The sequence below is a fragment of the Crocodylus porosus genome, unplaced genomic scaffold (genome assembly GCF_001723895.1).
Source record: "Crocodylus porosus isolate Cpor-Errol unplaced genomic scaffold, CroPor_comp1, whole genome shotgun sequence".
NCBI classification, from domain to species: domain Eukaryota; kingdom Metazoa; phylum Chordata; order Crocodylia; family Crocodylidae; genus Crocodylus; species Crocodylus porosus.
In genome coordinates, this window is record NW_017728906.1 from 62,105,063 (window position 1) to 62,129,464 (window position 24,402).

Genomic DNA, 24,402 nt, shown 5'->3' on the forward strand with positions numbered 1-24,402 from the left:
TTGAAGTTTGCCCTCTTAAAATCTAGGGCCACTGCCTTACTGCTTGCCTTTGCCACCTTGCGCTGGATGGTGAATTCCAGCAGGCGATGATCACTGTCGCCGAGGTGGTTGAGCACCCGCAGCCCTCTAACCAGGTCATCACCCGTGGCCAGCACTAGGTCCAACAAGGCATCCCCCCGGTGGGGCTGTGCACCTCCTGGGTTAGTTGGAGGTCCTGCACTCTGTCTAAGAACCTACGTGAACACTTAAAAAAACTTTGAAATGGAAAACAGAATCAATCTTCCTGTTCATAAGACCATGGAAGTTTTCTAGCACAGTTGAACTTTTCATTTTGTCAAGCTCCACTTAGTAAACCAGACGTTTTAAAAAAGACAGTGCCATATTAGTACTACCTTACTCTGATCCTTTTCTCCCATCTCTGACTTTCATTCATTACCATCCTGTGCACTGAGATAATAATAATGGCAGTTTAAAATTGCCAACAGCACAAACTGGTAAAGATTTGAATACAGTAAGTCACTTCTTTGTTTTCTGAAGGGCAGAATGGATCAGGGGCCTATATTGCTTTTAATACCCAGAGATAAAACCCCAAATTATCCTACAATTCCCTAGTTATAAGTAAGTTCTACTATATAATCACCTGCCTCATTTTAATGCTGTGCCTGCCCCATCTACATGTATGTGTGGTCTACTCTTACAGCATCATATTTTATTAGCAAAAATAATCAGAAAAATGACCAGTATAAACCAAATCATTATTAATTCTACACTGAGGCAGGGTTCTTGTTTGAGCAAGTGGAATCTTAATTTTTCTTGTACTAATTTATTCAGTAAGGATATAATTTGCTTCCTTTTATGAATAGTTCTTTGCTATTGACTGTATAAGGCACCATTCATCTTGGAAGCTGAAGGGGACGGGAGAGACAGACATCTAAATAAAGAGAACAGAAGAATAAAAGGAGAAGACAGATTTAGAAATCAGTTAACTACTTTGGCACTATACAAATAAGGGTTCCTCTTTTTTTCTTTTTTAGACACTGAGTTGTACATAAACAGGATTTCAGTTATAGTGTCAGTTGAATGGTTGCAATCTTACCAGTATGGCAATAGATATAAATTAAACTTTTTCTTTTTCTCCATTTAAATTTAATATAAATGAAGCTGCTTTAATATATTTTTCTCGTTTTCATGTGTAAATTCAGAAATTGAAAAAACTGTAGTGTTGCTAAATTCTGCCCGTTATTTCACGTTAAATGAATATGCAGAGAAGAGGTCAGGTTTCACTTTGGAAAAAGGCTCTTACACTATCACAGTATACATGGGCCAAATTTTACTTTCAGGTAACTATAGCTCTCAGGGTATAGACATCCACAGTTTACCCATCATAGATTATGCTGCTAACTTCAAAGTCAGTTTGAAATGTCATCAAGTAGACTGAGCCATATGAGCCATCTCTCACTAGCTACATAATACTTTGTAGTTCATACCACAATCCTCTATGCTGTATTGCTTTTTTTGTGAAGCAGTCTGTGGATCATTGTTTCTCATTTTGGGCTTGTCTCAATGTTTGAGCAGCTGAAGCAGGAAATGGGACAGAGAACAGTAGGAAATCAGGAACATACATTTGTGGGATTGCTGATGTTAGACTTATGGGCTAAGTACAGACGATCAAAAAACCAAAGGCAGAATCAGTCCAACCTTTTCAGGTTTCTCTAAGCTGCAAAGATTGAACTGTAAGCAAATGTAACACGTTTGCCCTTGTGGGCAGGAGGAAGCAGACAAATACCTGCACTAGCCAGGCCGGAAGGTGGGGCATTCCACCCAACCCGCTGCTGTCACCACAGACTCTCCCCTGTGCCAAGCCCTAGGCTTCCAGGCCTGGTAACCATGGCAGGTCAAGGGGGGGAACAGAGCCCCTCTCCCCCAGCCAAAGCCCACCCCCCTCAGCTGGTGTCTGCACAGCGTGGGCCCCCCCCCGACAGGAGCTTTTTCCTAAGGGGTTTTCAGTGTGGATGGTCAGTGGGCCTTAGGGCCACCACAAGGTCAAATTTAATTGTCAGTGTAGATATAGGAATAGTGATACAAACACATTATTAATCTAGTTGCTGTGCTTGATCTGAATGCCTTCACAGTCAAGTGAACAAAATAGGCGTATATATGTCCATCAGTTAATGACTGATGACAATATTAATGAGCAGAAATACTACACTAAATGTGCATTGGAGTGAGCTCATGTCATCTTATCTCATCATTTTATAAACCTAATGGACACTTTAACTTTATATTATTTTTTTTCTTTGGCTGGATTCCATGGTAATACAGTAGTAACCTGAAGGAATTAATTATCTTTCATAAGAACAGAGGAAGGAGAGTGGAGCTTTGTATAGAAGTCATGAGATAGGGAAAGACGGCCATTACATTGAAGCTGTCTTAGCATACGTTGCATTCTTGGTTCAGTGGAGTAAAAATGGGGGGAGTAGAACTTACCATTTTCTGCCATGTGTAACTTAAAGCAGTAATGTATGGTAGCAGTGAAGACAAGCATCATCAATTCTAGTTTGAACAATGCAAGCCACATCCCCCTCCTCATGTCTTCTTCATCTCATCTGGAAAACTGCAAGTCAGATATTCGGATACCTGTTTGGACTTCATTTTCCATAGAAAATTAGTTACATCCAAACCAACAAAGCAGCACTAGAGGACTACGGACAGTTTTATGTAACACATTTGCATGTTGCCTTATTGAATTTGAAAAGCTCAATCCAGACTTGGCTACTGTGACATCATGTGACCTTTGCAAAGTTGAACTTACAGCCTCAGACTGTCAGTTCCTCATTAACGGGCCACAGTGACAAAGGTTAGGTATTGGCTTCCAGACCTAACCAGTGGAAAGCAAGAACCACACTCAGTAGATGATGGTGGGATCACTGGTTGTCTGTGGAAAGAACTGTTCCTAGAATGTGGTAAAACTCCGAGACAAGTAACCTGTGAATGTAACAGTGCTATGAAAAAGATCTCTCTTCTTTTCCTGGTAGTTGCACATATTACTGCCATGGATATATGCAGTTGAATTTCTAGATCCCATTTAACTATCAGCCACCAAATTGTTTTGGCTGTCCTACTGTAATAGGCAACAGTTTGTTCGTGTAGTAAGTCTGTTTTACTGTTACTTAACATTTTAAGAGTACTTATGTAGTATGTCAACACCTTAATCTGCAGAAGATTAATTTTTCCTTTTAACAGGTCTGAAAATGACTGGCATATACAATTATTAATTTAAGTTGTGTCATAAAAACATTACTCTGTTCATAATATAAAACATGTATGCCAAATTTGGTTCACAGCTAATACCTTCTTGTACCTAGCTTATTCTTCTATTGTGTGTTCCCTTAGCATGATAAAGTTGTTGGATGTGAGTGCTCACACATGCATATGCATTGCACATTAGGCTGCTTGCAGATGTGGAAAAAACAAAACAAAGCAGCGTTTTAAGCTCGGCGTGCCCCCATTCCAAGCACAGAGCATGCCCAGAAGATGCATTGCATTAATTTGACCCAGCTCACCCAATGTCTGTATAGATTGTGTGATTCAGCAGGGCTTTTTAGCACTTTTATACAATAGCTGATTGGATCAGGTTTAGATGAGCGTCAAAAAGTCCCACAGAAGTGCCCAATCTATACAGATGCTAGAAAGCCAGGTCAAACTAACATGCTTCCTCTTCCAGGAAAGTGCTGTTGGGGGAGGGTTCATGTCTGTCAGCAGCCTTTATTTCTATTTAGCAGGGCAGTAGGGTATTTTTAAGTTGAGGTGACTTAAAACAATATAACCCATAAAATTAGATGGTTTAAAGCCACTCATCTAATTTCAAAGATGCATTCAGGGCTTGTAATACTTCTTCAGATGTCACGTTGCTCTTTCAGTAAATGTACTGACATATGGCCAGATTCAGAAAACACCCCAGCAGTCTGTTTCACAAAGCCAGTCAAGGCCCCCATCCACAAAATCTAATTTCCCTGAACCCTGTGCAGTTTTAATAAGTCATTATTAGGGTTTCACTCCCGCCCACTAATTTTTATACCTAGCCTATTATAAGCATTTCTCTTGTCAAAGAAAGGTATTTAATAATGTAGTTGCAATAAGAGAGCACAAGACTCACTGACCCAGGAGACTCCCTTACAGTCACAGTGTTCCTAGAATCCTATTAGCAGTTGGTATGAGATGCTGCGGTGCACATTTAGAATTGATTACATGAATTGTGGGAGAATGTTTTGTATTCTTCGTCAAACTATTAGCCTCTGTAGCAGCTGTATTTTCTGTTTCACATGGCAGTGCCCATCTTATCGTTTAGTCTGAGCAGGCCTGGACAAAAGAAAAGGCTCCTGTATATCTGTTTTCTTTGCCTTATTTTATGGCTCCTGTACATCTTTCTTTGCCTTACAAGTGCAGCCATGCATTGTAAACATGTCTAGATTTCAGTTGCCCTCACTTTTTTTAAAATAAAAGAGTAGATAAATGCTAAGAAGGTGTTGCCAAAAACAACATGATGTAATGGGGAAAGGGAGGGGGTTGATTTGTTTGAGATTTATAATGGCCTTTTTTAAAAATAAGTCTTTATTATTTCCCCTGGAGAGAAAAATACAACTTGACTATATTTTCTGTGTATGTTTTTAAGATCTGGAAGGCTTTGACTCTGTAGTCCCTGTTGCTGAGAAGCTCAGTCATCCAACTACAACCAGACCAAAAGCCACTGGCAGGCGACCACCCTCCCAGTCGCTCACATTGGTAAGTTGATTTTGCTTTCCTTTCTTTAAAATGATTTTCTGTAATCTTATTTTTCATAATTTCTGTGTCATCCAACCCTTTCAATTATGCTTACCTTATCACTCTGTCACAGGGAGCCCATTCTTACAATTTGGCCATAATCTTGAATGTCACTTAAGATATTTGCCTGTCTTAAAAGATTGTACCCATTCTTTGCATGCTGCTAAGTCATCCCTGTCAATCCTGACTGGGCACTTAAAAATACCTAATAAGAATCTTTGGAATTGAGCAGTTTGCACTAACTATCAAGTATTTTGGGAACATTTCTCCAAAATGGATATTCCTTTGCCTCCACTGGAGGTCTTCAGAAATCACCCCTATTTTCAAATTATACACATTCAACATGGTATTATAAAATCCATAAATACATTATGCATTTCCTGGAATGAAGTTTCAGCATGTCTGGCATAAGGAACTTACTGCATTGTAAGTTTATCTGCCGAAAGATATTTCCTCAGCATTTGATTTGCTATTAAACGGTAAATCAAACCAAATAAATATACAAAAATCACTATTCCTTGCTCTCTGTAAATTTATATGAATTTTGGAGCATGCACAGACATATGGGAAATGTCTTTGTGGGAGCCTCTTGGCTGTTTTCATGATTAACTTCCACACTCTGTATGATGGTCCATCCTATGTTGGTGTTATATTGCACCTGTAGGTACAGCTACTCTACATATCAGATTATACTTCTAAATTTTGTTGTCTAGATATCTATCAACTATTTGTGTGTTCTTGCTTGTGTACCTTGCCTCATCTACTGTAGAGCTGTTATTCTTGGCTCATGCAGTTTTTGGCTTTGGTTATTCTTTGGCTCATTCTATAATGAGCAAAAAATCTGGTTGTTTTTTTTTCCCCAGCATAATTTTTCTTTCTTTTCATACTGTTTTGCATCCCAGGAAGTCAAAGTTAAAGCAGGCTACTGCAAACAATAATAGCACTTACTGATGTGCTAGAAAAAAGAAAGGAAATACTAGAGCAAATGGAAAGTTATATTAATTTTTAAAAAAACAACCCTTGGATCAAAGTTGTGCTGACTCTTTACAAGGTGAAATGCATGTGTAAAAAGGTGAGGGAAAGGACACAATGAATTTCTTCCCTGTTTACACTGATAGCACTAGAAAACCAGTCCTACTGCACCTACTGACCCAACTTACCTCAAAAAAAAAATTCTGACTTGAAGAAACTAAAATTCTTTCTGGGAATAGCTGTATTCCCACATTCTGAAATCTTTTCCATGTCTTAGGTACAAGTTGTGTTGAGTTATAACTTTTTATTTTATTGTACTATTTGCCATGTAAATAGTGTATGAAACAATCTGTTTTTATTTTTTGACCAGTCCTCCCTTTCAAGTTCTGATTTCTTTGACTCGCCAAGTCCTGAAGATGAGAAGGAGGAACATATCTCCCTTACACACAAAACGATCGAAGTGTCAAAGAAAGCAAAGACTGTTACAATATCACAAGTAAGTTAGATCACTCTACCTCTACTATCTTAACTTCATGTACCTGGATTTTCTTTATTTGTTAATTATTTCTTTGAGAGATTTATACATGGTTGCTATCACTGTAGATAACTAGGCATTTCAGAGTAAGATGGAGAAAAAAAAACACGCTGTACTGAAGGATTATTGTACCATAGACAAAAGGCCTATGTTTGGTCTACACTAGAGAAGGTTTGCCCTGTGTGCAGCTATTCTGGTACAGCTATAATGCTAAACCCTTCCAATGGGAACAATGTTTATACTTCCAGTAAAGTTCTTTTGTTCATACAGCTTATGCTAGTTTCACAAGTGAAACAAGGAAAAGCTCTTTTGGGCTAGCGTGAAGTACATATACATTAAGAAGATTTGCCAGTAAAAAACAGAATAGTTTCTGTACAACTGTATCTGTATTAGTTAAAAAAGACGAATAAACTATACTGGTAAACTACCTTTATGATTGTATAAATGTATCCACTATAATACATATTAATACAAAATATGTATTGGTATAAAATTGTAGCCTTATGTGAAAGAGTTCATTTGTTACAAAAACAGTTTGTAGACCAGTTAGGAAAGTTTTGTTCCATTTTACAATCTCCTGGGAATGTCACAAGGTTAGAATGATCATGAGGCAACTTGGTACTTCAGTGGTGTGGGTCACTTACCTACTTAGGTAGGTTAAACAAAGAATCCATAGCTTAATCATATCAAGGTGAACAGAGACACAGTACAAAAAGTTAGTAGTTAAATACTTTGGCATTGGCAAATTATTACACTTCCAACAATGCCGTGTTTTTTTCTGATGGGCCATACTAAGGGACTTTTGAGACATATATATTCATTGGGCAAAAGAAGGAAGACAGAATCCTTCAGTTAGTGCAATATCACAATTGTAATCTGACTACAAAAATTCATAGGGCGACATACATTCTGTACTCTCAGAAATAAAGCAGATGGTTTAGGCATCTTCTAGCATGTAATAATGGCAAAGTGCTGAGTAAAACTGTACTTTGTGAGTACTGTGCTGAGTAAAGCTTCGTTTTCTTAGAGAATTATCTGCAATATTTTTAACACTTAGTTAAAAATATGTATCAAAGCTCCTAACTCATTGCACTTTTGTGTTGCCCTTTTCAGTGCCTCAGACTGGACTATCATTTTTTCCTTACCTTTTGTAGCAGCTTTGACAGAAAGCCTTCCAGTGGTAACTTCTGGAATCACTGAGTCTCTGATGTGGAGCACATACATAAATGTAAATATGGCTACCTGGTTTTGTATCCAACATGTGGACAAGCATGCCAGGGTTCTGGCCAAACCTTTCAGTATGATTACAAGGCAGAATACCTAGTGGTGATGTGTTTGCTGTTCAGAAATCAGAAACTTTTGATCATGGACATTCATTGTTTCTCTTTAACAGGTGTCTGACAATAAAACGTCATTGCCTCCCAAACCAGGAAGTTTAACCAGTGGAATTAGTGCACAAGCATCATTATCCTCCTCACCTTCAACTGTACTTCATTCAGTTACTGGGGGAACAACAGGCCAAAGGTCAAATTCCCCATCCTTATTCAGTACTGAAGGAAAGCCAAAGACTGAGTTCTCAAGTCAGGGGCAAGCAGCCTTGGAGGAGCTGAGAACACAAGTTAAGGAGCTACGAATCATTATTGAAACGATGAAAGACCAGCAAAAGTAAGTGTTAGAGGCTACAAGATCTATTAGGAGGGAGAGAAGAGGCAAGACTGGGGAGAAGGTTGTTAATTGTGTGCAAATTCTGTTGAACAGTCTCTTAAAGATATGTTATGGGGAAAAACGATAAACACTGTATTGATTAATCTGGAACAGTTTTTCTGGAGTTGCATTGTTTTATGACACATGTAGATGTTAATGGCTTTTCAAAAAGCCGAACTTTAGACTTGACACGGGTTAATGGTTTGAAAGTGTTCAATGTGAGAGAAGCAATTAAAAGACTCCTAAGCACATTGATCCTAAAGCTTTTGTAGTAAGTAGGTTTTGATACTAAAATGATTAAATATGTTATACAGTAACACTAGTAATTTGTTGCTTACCTGTTAGTGCAACTGTACAGAAAGCTATTACTCCAGATCAGCGGTTCTCAACCCGTGACGCACAGGCTGCATGTGGCCCAGTCAGCACACTGCTGCAGCTCATGTGACATCCTGTACGGCCCACATAACACATTGAGAGCTGCAAGTGTGGCCCGCTATGGCATATAGATTGAGAACCACTGCTGCAGATAAATTACTGAATTGTGATTAATAGAGTAACTAATTGTATTTTTATCCCGCATCTTGTTTATTTAGGTGTCTTTTGTTTGTTTTGTTTTTTAATTGTCCATGATTTTGGGAGAATCTGGGGCCTTTTCATGACTTAGTTGATATCTTCCATTGTTTCAGTGGGAATGAAAACAGGAAACTCTCAGTCAGGATGTGTGTTGTGGTACTCGGGCAGTAAATAATAGAAAGCTGAATGTAAAAGCACACTTGAACATACTGTTCTGGAGAGGCGCATGGAAGAGGGACAGAGAAGGAAGGGAGATTATAAAGTCTATGGTGGGAGGATCAAAAAGGAATGTGGAGAGCTGCTCACTCACTGTCTACCCCCGCATTTTGGGCCAACTTGACTGCCTTTCATAAGCAGTAACTAGGTCCCCACTCCTCAGTCCTCCAGCCTGATGTTCTAACACAGATAGGCAAAACATGGTCTGCCAGAGTATTTTTATCTGGGCCACAATGTGTCCCTCAGCCTGGCCCAAATGTGGGGAGCATCTTGGATTGTGGTGTGTGTAGCTGGTCCCGCCACCCCTGGGTGTGTAACGGGGCTGGGGCAGTGCAGCAGCTGGACTCTACTTCCCGGCAGCCTGGTGGTGGCACTTCTGTCCAGCTGCCACTGCCGTGCATCTCTGCTGCTGCCGCCAGACCCAGTCCTGCTGCCCGGGCACCTGCCTATCTCCCCCACACCCACTGCTGGGATGCTGGATGGAGCAGGCAGGTGGGTGGGACTCCATGGAGATGTGCCTGGGACCCTCGGAGGCACTGTGTGCTTGGCTGAACAAGTGGGATGGGGCCACAGGTGGGGAGCAGCGTCTGGGAGTGGGATGGGCAGGTGGGGCTGGGGCCAGGATTGCAGGGCAGTGACAGCACAAGGCCAGGGCCCAAGACAGAGCCATGATCCTCTCCCAGCATGGCCCTGGGCTGTCACTGCCCCACGATCCCAGCCCCGGCCACCCATCCTGCTTCTAGACATCACTCCCCGCCTGCCCACAGCCCCATCCCATCTGCCTGGCCAAGCATGCTTTTGCCTAGGGAGGTCCTGACCTGTCTCCATGGAGACTCACCATCTGCCTGCTCCGTCGTGTGCCCCCAGTGCCCCTTCTCCCTTTCCTACACCTTGCCCATCACAGAGGCCCATGGACAACAACAGATCCAAACCTTGGAATTTCTTGTTTCCTAAATTGCAACAAATGGTGTTAAGATAAACTGTTTTAAAACAGATAAACGTGTGGCAACATAGGCAAAGCTTATGTTACTAGTTTTGTTAACCTACCAACATCCTAATCCATTTTGTTGCCCCTCTTCTCTTCAATTTTTTTTAACTGTAGTATGCCAAAAATGTAACCCGGAGGTTAGAGAATTCTGATACTGGTTCAGGGAGGAAAACAAGGCTCAAGAAAACAATTGTACTTTTATTCTAATAATATGTGAACTTTGCACTATTTTTAATAGAAAAGAGATCAAACAATTGCTGTCTGAATTGGATGAAGAAAAGAAGATCCGTCTACGATTACAGGTAATTTTTATTCAATAGGCAGGAGGCAACTTCACTGGGATAGTGGCAGATCAGATTTAGGACCAAGAAGTTCTTATAACACTTGGAATAAATAGATTCTATTAAAGGAAAAGAAAAGCCTACTATAAACATTTTCCTAAAACTATTATATTTTAATCTTATGATGTTTCAAATGTATATATTACAGAATGTCTGTATGCGTGCATGTACATATCAGTCTGTATACACACTGTATATATTGCAGAAATATGTATACATTGCAATTTTGCAGTCATATTTGAAAATTATCTAGAAACTGAATGGTCCATTTTTATTGTCCATGCTGGAAAAAAAACCCTAAATATATAGTATTTAGTGGACAAAGTGAGAGATAATTTTAAAAAGAAATTAAAAATGTTAGTTTCAGTTACCCAAGTTGTTCTTGTTTATAAGGTAACTAAGTTTATATGTTTGTTTTAAATTATCAATGATCTGGCAAAGCCTTTTTTTAAATGAAGGATTAATTCTATTGCATTTGAAAAAATATTTTTAGATAACAAGACTTCACTACTTCTCTTGCACATTGCACTCGGGTTTTCCTTAGCAAAGCACCTTAATTTTTTTTAAGGATATTTTCCTAATTAAAAATCCAGTTCCAATTCCCTTGACATTTAATAGTATTTTACCTAGAAGACTATCCAGCTGATTCAGACATTGGCCAGAGTAGAGGACAAGAAGCGTAAGTATGAGGAACATATTGGATCATCCACTATACTGGTTCAAATACTAAGAGACAGCTTTTTATAGTTTTTGGAGAGTACTTATTAGTTTTTCATTTGGTTAGCAAAGTTTAAGTTTTGATTATTTTTGATATTTTTGTTTTCATATTGCAGTATGAATTCACTATTTTGTATTGATGATTCAAAATCAAAACCTGATTTCAATATTCTAGTCTCACTAAATGAGATACTACTGAACATTTACAAGGGTGGCAGAACCTGACCCCTCAGGGCATGTCCACACATGCAAGCATATGCACTTGCAGCAGTTCAAATAGAAGTGGTACAAATTTGAGCTGGGGCTTTTTACCTCGGCGCAGGTGCTCAGACATACTTTGTTGTGGGGCAAATTGTGCTACTCGGGGCAGAATGACCCTGCTTGGCTGCTTCTGGATCTGCAGCCAGGGGGAGCCAGAGCCCAGGGCCAGCACCTGTGCTGTCCCCAGCAGTATAAAAAGGTGCCTTGTCCTGGCCCCATCAGTACAAAAAGCTGCCCTGTCGAATAGCTCAGGGCTACTCGCTCTCAGGAGCTTCTGGGGCTCAGCCAATTAGTACCTGGGGACACTACCCCTTGTGCCAGCTGGACTGCTGAAGCAGCCCTGAGACTTCCCTGCACCCTCTACCCACTGGAGGGGTCTGGTAGTGGGGGTTGTTGCCTGGCTGTGACCTGCTGTGCACCTGCCAGGCATGAATGAGGCATCTGCCCCTCTGGTCCACCTGCCTGTGGCTGCAGGGTTGGCCTTTATGTGGCACTACTGTCATGTGTGCCTCTGCCCAGCCATCTGAGCAGCTATCACCCAGAAGATGTTCCAGGTGTGGTGGCCTGTTTTGAACGGTCAAAGCATGTCCTCCTGCCCCCAGTTGGCCAGGAGATCACCCACAGCCAGCTAAGTCCAAGGTGCCAGCTCTGAGAGGCAGCGTCCTGCCACTGGCCTCCCTAGCAGAAATTCTGGTGTTCCCTATTGGAAAACTGAAAAATCCCTGATACAAAAATCCCAAAGTCACTCTGTAAAATACCCCAAAATCCATGCTCACAGAGAGAGAGACAGAGACAGTGATCAGTTGGGCAATGTTTTATTGATATATCTACAGTGTTAAAGAAATTTTGAAGCCTACCAGTGTCTCTATCATAATAATAAAGTGAATACTAAATGCATGTTTTGTGAATTCATGAATATGTTTTGCTGCCCCCCACAGGGGCCATGGCCCCCCAAAGGGGCTACAGCCCCCCCCACAGGGGCTACCTCCCCCTGGAGGGCCCACATGGCCCACCCCACCCCTGTGTGCTCCCTCAGCCTGGATTGCTGCCCTGCCTGGCCCCATCCCCTGCCAGCCTCTGCTCCCCCAGACCCCACATGGACGATCCCCACCCCAGCCTCTGGCACTTTAAAAAGAAAAAAAAAAAATCCTCTATTCACCTCAGGAGCTGGGGGTGGAGTCTGTGGCCTCCTGGCGGAGCCCCCCCCCGCAGGCAGCAGGGGGCAGCAGGGCCCAGGCTGGGGTTGCTGGACCTGTCACCCAGCCTTGCATAGTGTGGGGGGGGCCCAGCAACCCAGATGGCAGCTCGAACTGCTGGTAAGTAAGTGCCACAGGGTGGGGGGTTGTTTTGTTCCCCCCCCCCAGGATGCTGGGGTGGGGAAGAGATCAGGGAGTGGGGAGGGATGGGGTTGGATGGGGCAGGGATCAGGGGCCAGGTGGGGCTGGCAGAGGTCCCCCTCCTCCAGCCCTCCAAGCCCTTGCTTACCAACAGTGATGCCTGAGTCCAGCTCCCTCTTGCTGGCACACTGCCTGCTCTGCGTGGGCAGGCAGCATGCTTCAGCACCAGAGTGAGGGCTCACCATAGAGATGCTCTGGCAGCCAGAGCATCTCTGTGGAGGACCCAGCCTCCGGTTGCCTCAGGGCATGGTCTGGGACCTGCCTCACTTCTTTTCTCTGTGGGGTTTTTTGACCCCTAGATATCCAGAGGTCTAATTTTGCCCCCGTGCTGCAAAATTGCATTTTTTCGTTCCTGCGCGTGCCTCTTGCAGCATCTCAAAAGGATTTGAGATGCTGCAAGAGGCGCATGCGAGTTCATCTGGACATGCCTTCAGTGGGTATTTTCCTTCTCACTGCATCACAAGGCCAGAAACTTGCAAATAGAATAGTTCGGGTAGAACTGTGCAGAGTCAATGTTTTTAATAATGAACAGCTAATAGTCAACTAAAATTGATCAACTTTTTATTGATATTTTTTCCTTGGCCTAACGTTCCCTAACATTTAGGGTTTTGGATTCCAGCCCAAGACAGCTTTAGGTCTAGTCACACAGCAGTACTAATATAACTAAAAAATTTTGGGTGTGGCAAATTAGATCTAGTTTAACTTGCACTGATAAATGTGTAGGCTCAAGCTAAACTTATATTTGTGTAAACCAGTTATATGTGTGAGTCTCCATGCAAAAGTTGCTCTAGATTAGGAGGTAGAGTGAAGCTAATTTGGGGGTATGGTTTGAGGAATTTACTATTTTATTTTAATATTTTATCTATTTTTATCACTTAACTGTTTTTATTATAAGCCAACCTGAGCTTTTTTGGGGGAGGGTGTGCTGGAGATTAAATAAATAAATAAACAAATAGCTTAACTAAGCCAATTTAAGTTAAACCCGGGCTCATCTACATGTGCTGTTAATGTGGCTGAAAAAACTCCATCACTGTTTGTTGTGGAGTTTATTGCTCCCAGGCTCTTTATTTGCATGTGTATCTGGGACGACAGCATGTTAAGCCAGGGCAGAGCAGCCTCAGCAAACAGAGGGCCCCAGGGTCAGCCTGCTAGCCCAGGGCTGCTCCAATTTGGCTCAGCATGTTCTGGAGGGGCTGGCTGGGACATGAGAGTATCTCAGTGTGGAACTAGCTGGCAGGCAGCTCCCACACCTTAGGCAGTGGAAGGCCAGGACTAACGGGGCTCAGCCCCACCAAACTCGGGGCAGTGGGTAGGGCCACAAAGCAGCCGGGCTGCAGACAGCTGCAGCAACAGGCAGGAGGGGCACACGCACAACCAGCATCACAGCCCAGTGTTTGGATCACTAGCTGCCCAGCATGGCTAACAAGTATAAATCCATTCTATGACGGGTAATGGGCTGGGGAAGGGGGGCAATCAAGGCCCCTGTGGTGAGGAAGGGAGTGGAGCACAGATAGGGGCAGGGGCTGGAGGGAGTGGGGCTCTGGCCAGGCCAGGTGGTGGGACAGTTGGAGCCTGCGCGGCTCATTCAGGGACACAGGCGGGGGTGGGGTCCCACTGCTGTACGTGAGGCAGAGGCTGGCTGCTGCTGTGCGCTGGACTTTGCCCCACTCACCCCCACTCCTGCTCCTGCCTGTGTCCCACTCCCTTCCTCACTGCGAGGGCCTTGATCTGTCCCTTCCCCTAAAGACTTACCTGCTGTGGGCAGGTGGGGCACGCCTATGCTCAGTCCCCACAAATAATTTTTTCTCCCTCTGCCTGTGCCCCACACTGAAGCACCCTCAAGCTTCAGCCATCCCCATCAGTGTCTACATATGCATTGCAGCAGCCTAAATAACTCCATTGTTAGATAGTACTTGTGTCTGGCAGTACTATCCTATAGCAGAGTTAATTAGTTTACTCTGTCCTAATAGCACCACACGTATAGATGGTGATGCTTTACTACAGAGCTAATTAGTTAGCTCCTCAGTAAACTTTTCATGTAGAGGCACCCCAGTGTAGTTTCTGTGCAAAGAGGAACATTTTGGGCTGGGAAACACTGGAAAGACTCCTAGGAGAGAATCTGAAATAGTAGGTTCATGTCATGTTCTAGTGACTGTCCTAGTTTGGTTCTGGAGCTATGTTCAGCTGTCTTTAGTGAAAGTCACCTGATTTTGTGCAACCCTTGGCAGTGGTGTAAGTAAAAACAAAAACAAAACAAAACCAAAAAAAACCCTCTCCTCTCCCCCCCATAAAATACAAAATCTATACCCCACCCTGAAATACCCAATGATATATTAGACTTAATTTGTTATGCTACTTATAGCCACTTACAGCAACTATTCCTGAATTTGATTAGGTGGCACATTTTTTAAAAAATCTATTTTTTTTTTTGCAGATGGAAGTTAATGACATAAAGAAAGCTCTTCAATCAAAATGAATACTTGATAGATGGAATGTTACATTATTCATCATGACTGAGACTCAAATTTATGCCCCAGCCAAAATAACTTTGTGCCAAATGATTTAAGAATTGCCTCAACATCCCTTTGTTTGAAGGATTAGCACAAGAGTTTTGATAGCACAACAGAAATACCAACGAAAAGAAGAACTTCTACACGAAGCAGTTGCTGTATGGCACTGGTTGTGACTGAAATTGTTACTATTGTGCTAAAGGCTCTCTACTTCAAGATCACAGATAAAATGAAAACTCAGGCAGTTTAGTCCATAGTGGTACTATTTTGATGATATTTTTCCATAAATAAAATGTATTTCAGATTATCCGTTTACAAGCTTTATGATTTTGATTTTTTTAAAAAAATTGTCTTTTGTCACAGATTCCTAAAATATTTGTACTGCATATAGTCAGGAATGAATGTTACTATGTGTGTGGGGGGGGGAGGGTGTTGCTTCAGGTAGAAGAGCCTACTTTTTGTGTTATGGTTTTAAATTCTGTTACATATGCAATTTTATGTCCAAAAAAATATACAAGATAAATTTGTGTACTATAGTGTATTTAAAAAAAGAAGAAAACAATGGAAAAATCTGGTCTTTGCAATGATTTGTGCCTTCTTTTTGCCACACTGATTGAAGCTGGTTGCAAACCAGATCTCAAGATAATGTAGCTGTCCTGCTGACACCTGTCATTTTGGTCCACTAGAGGTCACTCTTAATATTTAACTGCTCTGTCAATACAGCCAGATGTGTGCTAAGGTGGCATGACAGACTGCAGGTTTGGGAGCAGCTTTGTCTTATCAGCTGTGGCTTTTTTAGCTTTCCTGTTTTTAATAGGCCTCTCATGCAACTAGAAAGTTCATTTCTGCTTGATTTTGATTACAAAAACTAATCACCTGCCTCCGTCCCCAATTTTGCACATGGAGTGAACAGCAGATATGCATTACTAAAGCAAAAATAAAAACAACCTAAAAATCATCAATAAAAAAAGTTGTTTTATTCATGCATGAAGTCCTTCATTGTGTGTGATCTCATTTATGTGGTATCATTTGCCATATTTTAGCAGCAGTATTCTCTTTCCTGCTCTTATTGAAACCAATGTTAAATGTATCTGTGTGTGCATGGAATAGAGCATTTCTTCTTTTCAGAGTAACCTTTTTCTTTCCTGTTAGTGCAATTGGAAAACAAGGAATTACAGGACTGCTCTGGTTTCATACATTCTCTGATGGCAGCAGGTATCTTTCAGCCACTGAGAACAGTTGTAATATGCTCTGCTATCTCTGTTGAGTTTATATGAAGCAACTAAATGCAGCTATTTTTGCACAGCTCGTGGAGTGAATGAGTGATAATGCTGAAGTTATAGAGTAGTAAAAATCAAACAAAGGATTCATTACTCCTCATGCCAAGTGTTATTAATTGATTCTACCCTAGAGATCCTACACCACAGATTTCTGTCCTGCCTGCCAAGATCTGGATAGGGCTTATTTCTCTGTCTATTAGTAGCACTTATAAATGGCCAGAGGGTTTCCAATTTTGTGATATTAACCACTAGTTATGTTCTCTATTGTCCTACAGAAGGCCCAGATTAAACTCCCTTAAAGTTTCTTATAAGAATCTGCCAGAACACACTGTAGATGAAAGCCATGCCATACGTTCAGACTAAAGCTGGATAGAAACCAGCTATGGCATTGTTACACATTTTCAAGCACTAACTTTGTAGCTGCTTGGCTCTTTTTATAGCTGGAGAGAGATGTTTATGGTGTGACAGTTACTTTGCATGTGTGACCAGTCTAAATTTATTGCTCGGTTAACCAGTTAATTGCATGATAATTATTTTGCACATGTGGCTGGTCTAAATTTGTTGTGCAATTAACCAGTTAATTGCAAATTGCACAATGTATGTAATGTCTGCATGTTACTTTAAAGGATTTTATTCTAGGTCTTCTGTAGGACAACAGAGAACATTACCAATGAACCCAGTTCCTCTGGTACAGCATGTGCTGCTTATACAGTGAAGATGCTTGAGATTTTAAATTTTTGAGTGAAACTTTAGTAAATGTTTTTATAAATAAAATTGCCATTGCTCAGTTGTTACATGAACAAAAACATTAATTAAATATTCTTACTGAAATGCCATTATTTGAGGATTTTAAACAGCTGCATTTAGCAGTTTTTTAAACAAAGTATCCATCCAGTTCCACCATGGGTTTCCAGCAGTAAAGATTTCTAGATTACTTGACTAGAATATCTTTTGTGATACTAATGATAGAACTGGGAGAGCAGGACACAGGAGAAATAAGCCAGAAAGAACATCTTGGAGTTCTTAATTCTGTGCATTTGGAATGTATATCTAGAATTAAACAGTTCTATAATGCTATGGATCCTAACTTCACCCATGGGAAACAAAACAAGGGTACCAGCAATAAAGTATTAGTTTCTGGACTGGACCTTGAAATGTAGGAGGAAGTTCTGATATGTTACTTTTCAAAACAAATCTCTAAACTCATCATGGACTTTCCTAAAGTTAGATAACATCTATTTTTTTTCCTCCTGTCAAGATAGTAACTTGTTATTTTATGGGGCTGTACTTGAGAGTCCAGTGTATTATGCTTTGTAATAGAAGGCTAGATGAGATTTTTGTGAAAATATTTTGTTTTAAATTTTATGGTTCTTCAAGGTGAGATTCCTTGAGAATACAATTTGTATTTTGTTTCTGCATTTCATTATAAAAATTGAACGTATTTTACAAAGGATATGAATTTCTCTTTTTTTAAAAAGATCAATGATACATTATAACCTGTAGATATAAACTGCTACCTTTGGGAATGTTCGTTTTTATCTTCAAAGAAACAGAAAATGCCAGTGAATTACCAAGTTATTTTTAAGTGAAACTTATTAAATATTGTCGTTTGAAAGTTGTGTAAAATTACCTTTCGTTAAAATATCCTGATGACAGAGACATACAATTTTGTGACTTAAGTTTTGTTTTATGTGGAAATCAAGTGAAGCATCAGATTTGTGCTTTTGAGTTATTTATTAATAGCTGGGTTTTTGTTTGTTTTTTTTTACAATTGCTCTTATCTAGGTCATGATTTTGATATGTAATTAAATGAATTAACAGTTTACTTTTATGTAATCTAGTGAAAGAAACTGTGTACCTCAAGTGCTTAATTTTGAAGCCCCTCAGTTTGCTAAGACCTTCAGCAAATTCAGCCTTAAATTTATTGAGTTCCTTTTGTGTGCGTTTGAAGCAGGTAGGAAATGCTGAAAATCCTAAAAGCCTTCTAAAATATACTTAAAAATCCTTTTCAACACTGAAAGAGCCTGCCATCCCCTGTATATGGAACTATCAACTACTATTAGCTTTAATAAAAGAATTACATGACATGGGAATAAATCCTATAAAAATACAAATATTCAAAGCATGGATTAGATTCTAGTAGTGAAATTACATCTTTTCATGCTTATTTGCGTTCTATTCATAAATTCACATAAAGACTAAGCTTAGCCAAGTGTTACTCTAACAGGTTTATAGCTACCTATTATAATCTTCAGTTGTGCTTAAAACTACCTATAATCAACTGTTCTCATGCTTGTAAAATGCATTTAACAACTAATAAGTTATTAACACTTCATATGCCATTTATGAATGTGTAACTCACTTTTTCTGTCAACCCTTGTTAAAACTTAAAGAAAAGGTAATGGACCTGGACAAGAAAAAAATTTCAGATGTGGGTAGATGTGAGGAAATATTACCATATTCTGGAGCTATTCTTTTCTGCATTAATTCTATATTGATATATTTTTTCTCATTTGAGTTGCATTAGAAACAAAGTTATGTTTAGCTTTACTTATTGTTAAAGTTTACCTTCCAAGTGCACTAATACCAACTCCCTCTTTGGCATCTTTTGCTGTCCTGTCATTTTAAAACCAGACAGATTGATGACACACTGCTGTAGGAAGACTGTAATACTACAAGCTCTCAAGGGAGTCAGTAGAAATCCCAGTAGATACAAGAATCGGTTCATATGCAACTAGGTCTGTTTTTCTGTTACTCTTTATGTCCCCTATTTTTCTCTTCAAGGTGTCAGGTTTTGTATCGATAGAGGACAACTGGACAGCCCTCTATGATGGCCACCCTATATGCAACATCTTGCAGAATCAAGGCAGTTCATTAAAATTTTTCAGCATTGGCAAGGAAGGGGACTTAAGTGGTGCTGATAACCAGGGATCCTGGTTTTCCCTGTTTACAAATCACAAATTCTCTGCTTTAAAATCACAGCTTCTCTGATTTAAAACCCCAAAATCTGTGTTTTTCCATGATAACAATGAAATGCCACTATATTACAGGTATCAGTTAAACAGTGTTTTATCAATATATTTACAATTTTAAAGTAATTGGAAGCCTACCAGTGCCTCAATCACTATAATAAAATACATTCCAAATGCCTATAAGTTTTGGCATTTGATTTTGGGTTTTTAAGCACAGAAAATCAGAGCTTTCCCTGTCCCCTTTGCTCACCAAGATGCACATCCAGCTTCTGCTGTCCCCTGCCCACTGCATTCTGGTGCTGAGCAGCCCTGATATACTGGTGCCCTGCCCATGCCACTCTTACTTTTTTCCATTCTTACTTTTCATGATTTTGAAAATAGCCCATGTCTGTAAATAAAATGAGGGGGAATACCAGCACTATCTACTCAGGTAGCCAGGATATTGAAATGCACAAGATACTTTTACTTTTTAATCCCCACAATGTTACTTCATTGCTTTATTCAATGCCACTTTATTGCTGCCAGACTGATTGATTGGGCCTAGAGACACACACATGTGTTTGGGGTCAGAAGGACTCACACCTGACTAATTGATGCTGTGTGAGGCAATACAACAGTGGCAGGTCCAGCTGCTCATCAGCTAGTGATTGCAGTAGTGAAATCAGCAGATCAGTATGGAGTGCTGGTAGCTTCTATATACCCTTTTCTGTTGCTGGAGCAGAGCTCATCTTTGCAAGGATGCTTTGCTAAGGTAAGAGAGTATCCAAATACCTTTTATTCATACAGTGGTCAAGAAAATGGAGTGGACATTGTGATCCTAATTCTACTTTGTCTCCAAAGGCTTTCTTAGTTGTCTTCATACTGCAGCCAAGTAGTATAATGGCTTTCTATAGTAGAAAGATAGGGTTTCTGGATAGCTATCCTGGTAACTAACTCCTTTCTAGTTAGTAGTGTTGTGATACTCATGGGGTCATAAATCTGCTTTTCTATCAATTTAGTGAAGTAGCTACAAAAACTGTGCAGGTTGAAACCCTTAGGGACAGCTAGCATAAAATACTGAGGCAACTCTTTCATGGCTGCCCCTTAGACATTTTGCCACATACAGAATCAGATTCTTCGTGGAGCAGTCAGGTGTAGATAAGAGAGCGGAGCCAATGCTGTAGTTGAATTTCATTGTTTCTAGTTTAAGAACAGTGAATGCTCCATAAGACCATTCCAAAGTGTTTTTGTAAAATTTAAAACAAACTTGGGAAGCGCATCATAGTTCACAGAAGATTTTACTGTTAAGATGTAACCCTTTTGGTACTCGTAGGTGGGTGTCTAAACAAGAATAGTATATGAGTGACAATGTACCTGGATATAAACTTTTCTAACTGAGCAAAACTAAAATGTCATTTTTTGGTAGTGGCTTAAAGAGCTTTGATGTGTCACCAGTCTGGTAGAATGCATTTCGTATTAGCTGAGAAAGCAGCATTTATTCATCATAATACCTATGACTGTGTGGGTAAGATCACCTCTGTACAGCAACAGATACTGTGACACATGTGAGTTAGATAACTGCCAGATGAGTGGTGGCTGCCAACCTTTTTGGATGGTGTGTGACAAGTTAAGTTCAAAGTTTGAAATAATGCCACTCTAATAGTCAGCCCCCACTGCTGCCCAGTGCCATGGAATTCTCTTGTCTCCAGAATGTAGTAACAGTGAATTCAGCAAAATCCCTCCGCTCCCACAGGGCCAAACCTTGGAGCCAGCACTGACCCCTGACTTCTGCCTCCTCCCCAACTACCATGTAACTACCTGCTCGCTGATCTTCTGCATGCCAAATATGCCAACTGCCTATGCTGCCTGTGGCATGTGCACTGTGGGCTGGCCACCACTGCCCTATGCTATTGTAAATTCAGATGAAGCAATGCAAATAATCATTTAAGCTAGTGCTGCCCTGTCCGAGTTTAAAATCAAGATGGGTCTGCTCCTGGAGAGATTTAGACTCAACCACGAGTTAATTTGTACAAAGCACAAGGCTGAACACTCATATGGGGAAACCTCCTTGGACTTTAACTCTTTAATTGGAGCTTGAAGTTTGTGGCACAAGATAGGTTTAGGGTTCCTCATGGAAAGGGTGGCTAGAAATGGGAAGGTCCATCCTCCTTCAGATGAAACAAACAAATACTACATGTTGAGGCCAGTATTAGATATGAGGCTAATATCCTGCTTGAGATCATGGACACATGGAAAGTGAGGCACTCCTCATCAAGAAAGACTACAAATCTGTGACACAACTCCTACAAGCACTTTAGCCCTGGAGCCAACAGTGGCAAAAATAACCCTGGATGAATTGGGGATCAGTGTGTCATGCTTTCACAGACTCTTGGTTAGGTTTATTTATACCTAGCCCCTCTGTAATTTGGCTGCTCCACAGCTTCTTCATACCACAAGCAGCTGGAGCAAACCTTCACCCTGGTCTCAAAAGCAGAGACTCAGGCTACCAGCTTGTCTGCTGCTCTAAGCACTGGCCTCATCAGCAGTAAGATGCAGATAGTGCTGACAGGTGCATGATTTTTTACTTGGATGCTTCTTTCATGCCAACATGTGATCAAACTGTTTGTGTCAGCTGTGCCAGGGGGTGGGAGGTGCTACTATTTTGGTCTCACAAAGGGTCCAGCTGCTAAACCAAGTCTTGTGCCCAGAAACAGCTTCCCCTCAACAGCAGCCAAGTGCTGCTGCTTGGTTCAGATGTACCCTTCCTGGGGTATGCTATGCTTCTTGCACTCCTTTCCTTCCCAGGCATGCTAAATGCAAAGAACAGATGTTTCATGAAGCAGTTATTTACTATGGTAGAACCCCCATCACCCCCCAGCTTTACTGGCACACTCAAAACAACAAGAAACAATCATGGGAGGATCTAGGTTTTTGAAAATGGGGGTGCAGATGGCATGACAAGTCAACACATACAACACAACACATAGTTTCTCCAGTTAATGACTAGATGCTTTACCCATCTGATAGGGTGCAAACACTATACTAATTTCAAAATCAAGGCAAAAACAAATATAACTTGGAATTTACGTTTAATTTGCTTGAATATTTATGAAGTTTTAAAACACCACAACAAACTAGGTAAAAATAGTTATAATAGTCAAAAGAGACTGTGTCACTAGTCCTGTAGTCATTGCAGTTAAGTGTACTCCTCTTATTCAGATTATCAGATAAAATCTTTCCTCCTTCAACATTTTGATAGTGCCTCAAGTACTTCACTGTCTGTTGTTTCTACACCTGAGATAGATTGGTCCTCTTCTATTTCACAGCCCTGCAAACTGTTTTGAGTTCAAGTGTGGTAATATTATCATCAGGCATGGCTAACAGACAGAAAAATTGCAGAAAAAAAGACTGTTTAAATATTAGAACATCTAGACCATTAAAAAGGAGAGATGGCTGTTAACACCTATGGAGAGAAATCAACAGGCATGACGAAGGTGACCCGGAGCCATGAAGTCAAGTGCCTCTCAACGCTGCCTGAGCAGAAATGCAGCTGCCTCCCAGCCAGTTGATTTTTAAAGTTTGTGTGGAAGAGGAATCAAAGTGAATACAACTCCACACTCCCACTCTGAATCCACCCCTTGAAACAACATTTTTCTCCCTCCACTGTATGAACGAATGCAGAACCGACCTAAACACCATGCCTTCAAATCCCTCCCGTATCCAAAATCAATTTTTACTTTTATACATGAGCAAAAACACATGGAGTTGCAGCGTATGTACTATAAATACTATACTATAGATTTTTATAGTCTAGCAGTTTATCTTCTGAGGAGATAAATTAGAACCTGGAATGACAAACTCTAATGGTGCCAGACAGCTTTACCCACTGGCCTATAAATTGCTTAAAGAAAGAGATAACTAGGGCATCCCCTTAGCCTTTGCAAAGAGGTATTTTCATTGCCTTTTCATCACACAGGCCAGGATTCTGACCTACAAGGATGGTGGAGACTGCCTGCAGCACTCTAAAAAGCAGTAACCAGCAGGGTGGATAAAGATCAATGATTTTTTTCTTTTTAAAGTGGGGGTTTTTAATTTAAATCAGATTCTTTAATTAAATCATATTTTGGGGGGGTTGTTAAGATGCTTTAAAAAAATCATGGAATAGGGATTATAACTTCCAATTATATACTGTTTGGGACAATATATTCATGTAACCTTTTTAGAAGTTTTATAAATGGGTCACAACAAACCATAGACTATATTAGGGGCCCTATTCTATGGAGTTGCCAAGCGTTCCTCTATAGATTAGTAAAGATTAAAGAAAACCAGTCTACCTAATGGGACTCAGTGCTCAGTCTAGAAGATCTTATCAAGTATCTCTGTAATGCTTAGTTTCAGTTCTTAAACTGGATTTGTGTCTCCAGAGATCATAGGCAGACAAGGTTCTTTGGCTAAATGTGATATCTTTTATTAGACCAACTAAATAGTTGGGAAAAATTGTTCTTTGCAAGCTTCTGGGCACAAATGTGCTTCTTCAGTCATAGGGAAAGGAAAATTTGTTGTTTCCAGAGATAACATCCTTATTAGCAGCGGTATGCGGAGATGAGAGATAATAGACCTGATTACCCACCCATCAGCCCTCTTGTCTCTCTGCAAGGTCTGCAAGGTTGTGTACACACAGTCAAGCCCTTACCGTTCTCTAAAAGTGAGAAGATTCAAGAAATTAAATGAATAAAGGATATCGAACAACAAGAATGCATTTTTTTTTTGTAGAAAACAATGATTAAATTGAGGCTGGGTAAACCAAGAGCATGTGCACAGCTGCCACACATTTCACGAGAAATGGGAAAGATCTATAAATGTAGATCTCTACAGGGAGAGGCAGAGAAAGTCAAGGTGTCCATACCACTCAAGCCTGTGGAGCTTCTCTGCCCAATCAGGCCGGTAAACTTTGGCTTGAAGGCCAGTAAGCTTAAGAGCAGTTTTTCTCAACATGGGGGTTGTGACCCAAAAGTGGGTCACAAGAATATTTGAGAGAGTCACACGCAATGTGTGAAAACATGGGTTCCAGCCTGCAAGGAACTGCTTGGGGTGATTGGAGGCAGCGGGAGCACGTATGTCTACATGCGCACATGC

The 24,402-nt window shown here is 40.7% G+C and overlaps 2 protein-coding genes across 6 annotated transcripts in view; both read left to right on the forward strand.

The window, feature by feature from the left end:
- SH3KBP1 (SH3 domain containing kinase binding protein 1) overlaps positions 1-16,026 on the forward strand; it is a 359,726-nt gene extending 343,700 nt beyond the window's left edge. For 4 of the 5 annotated variants that reach the window (XM_019529212.1, XM_019529213.1, XM_019529215.1 and 1 more), the window contains 5 exons: positions 4,673-4,782; positions 6,164-6,289; positions 7,722-7,993; positions 10,048-10,111; positions 14,960-16,026. In XM_019529212.1, coding sequence (XP_019384757.1) covers positions 4,673-4,782; positions 6,164-6,289; positions 7,722-7,993; positions 10,048-10,111; positions 14,960-15,001 — 614 coding nt within the window. In that variant the 3' untranslated portion in view covers positions 15,002-16,026. Of the gene's footprint in view, positions 1-4,672; positions 4,783-6,163; positions 6,290-7,721; positions 7,998-10,047; positions 10,112-14,959 lie in introns of those variants that run through there. The other variant, XM_019529214.1, reaches the window with a different exon arrangement.
- Positions 16,027-19,944: 3,918 nt separating this feature from the next.
- The window catches only part of MAP3K15 (mitogen-activated protein kinase kinase kinase 15), a 145,071-nt gene continuing 140,613 nt past the window's right edge, over positions 19,945-24,402 (forward strand). Inside the window, exon 1 of the mRNA XM_019529218.1 lies at positions 19,945-20,038. The gene's annotated coding sequence lies outside the window, so the exon portion shown is untranslated. The remainder of the gene's footprint in view (positions 20,039-24,402) is intronic.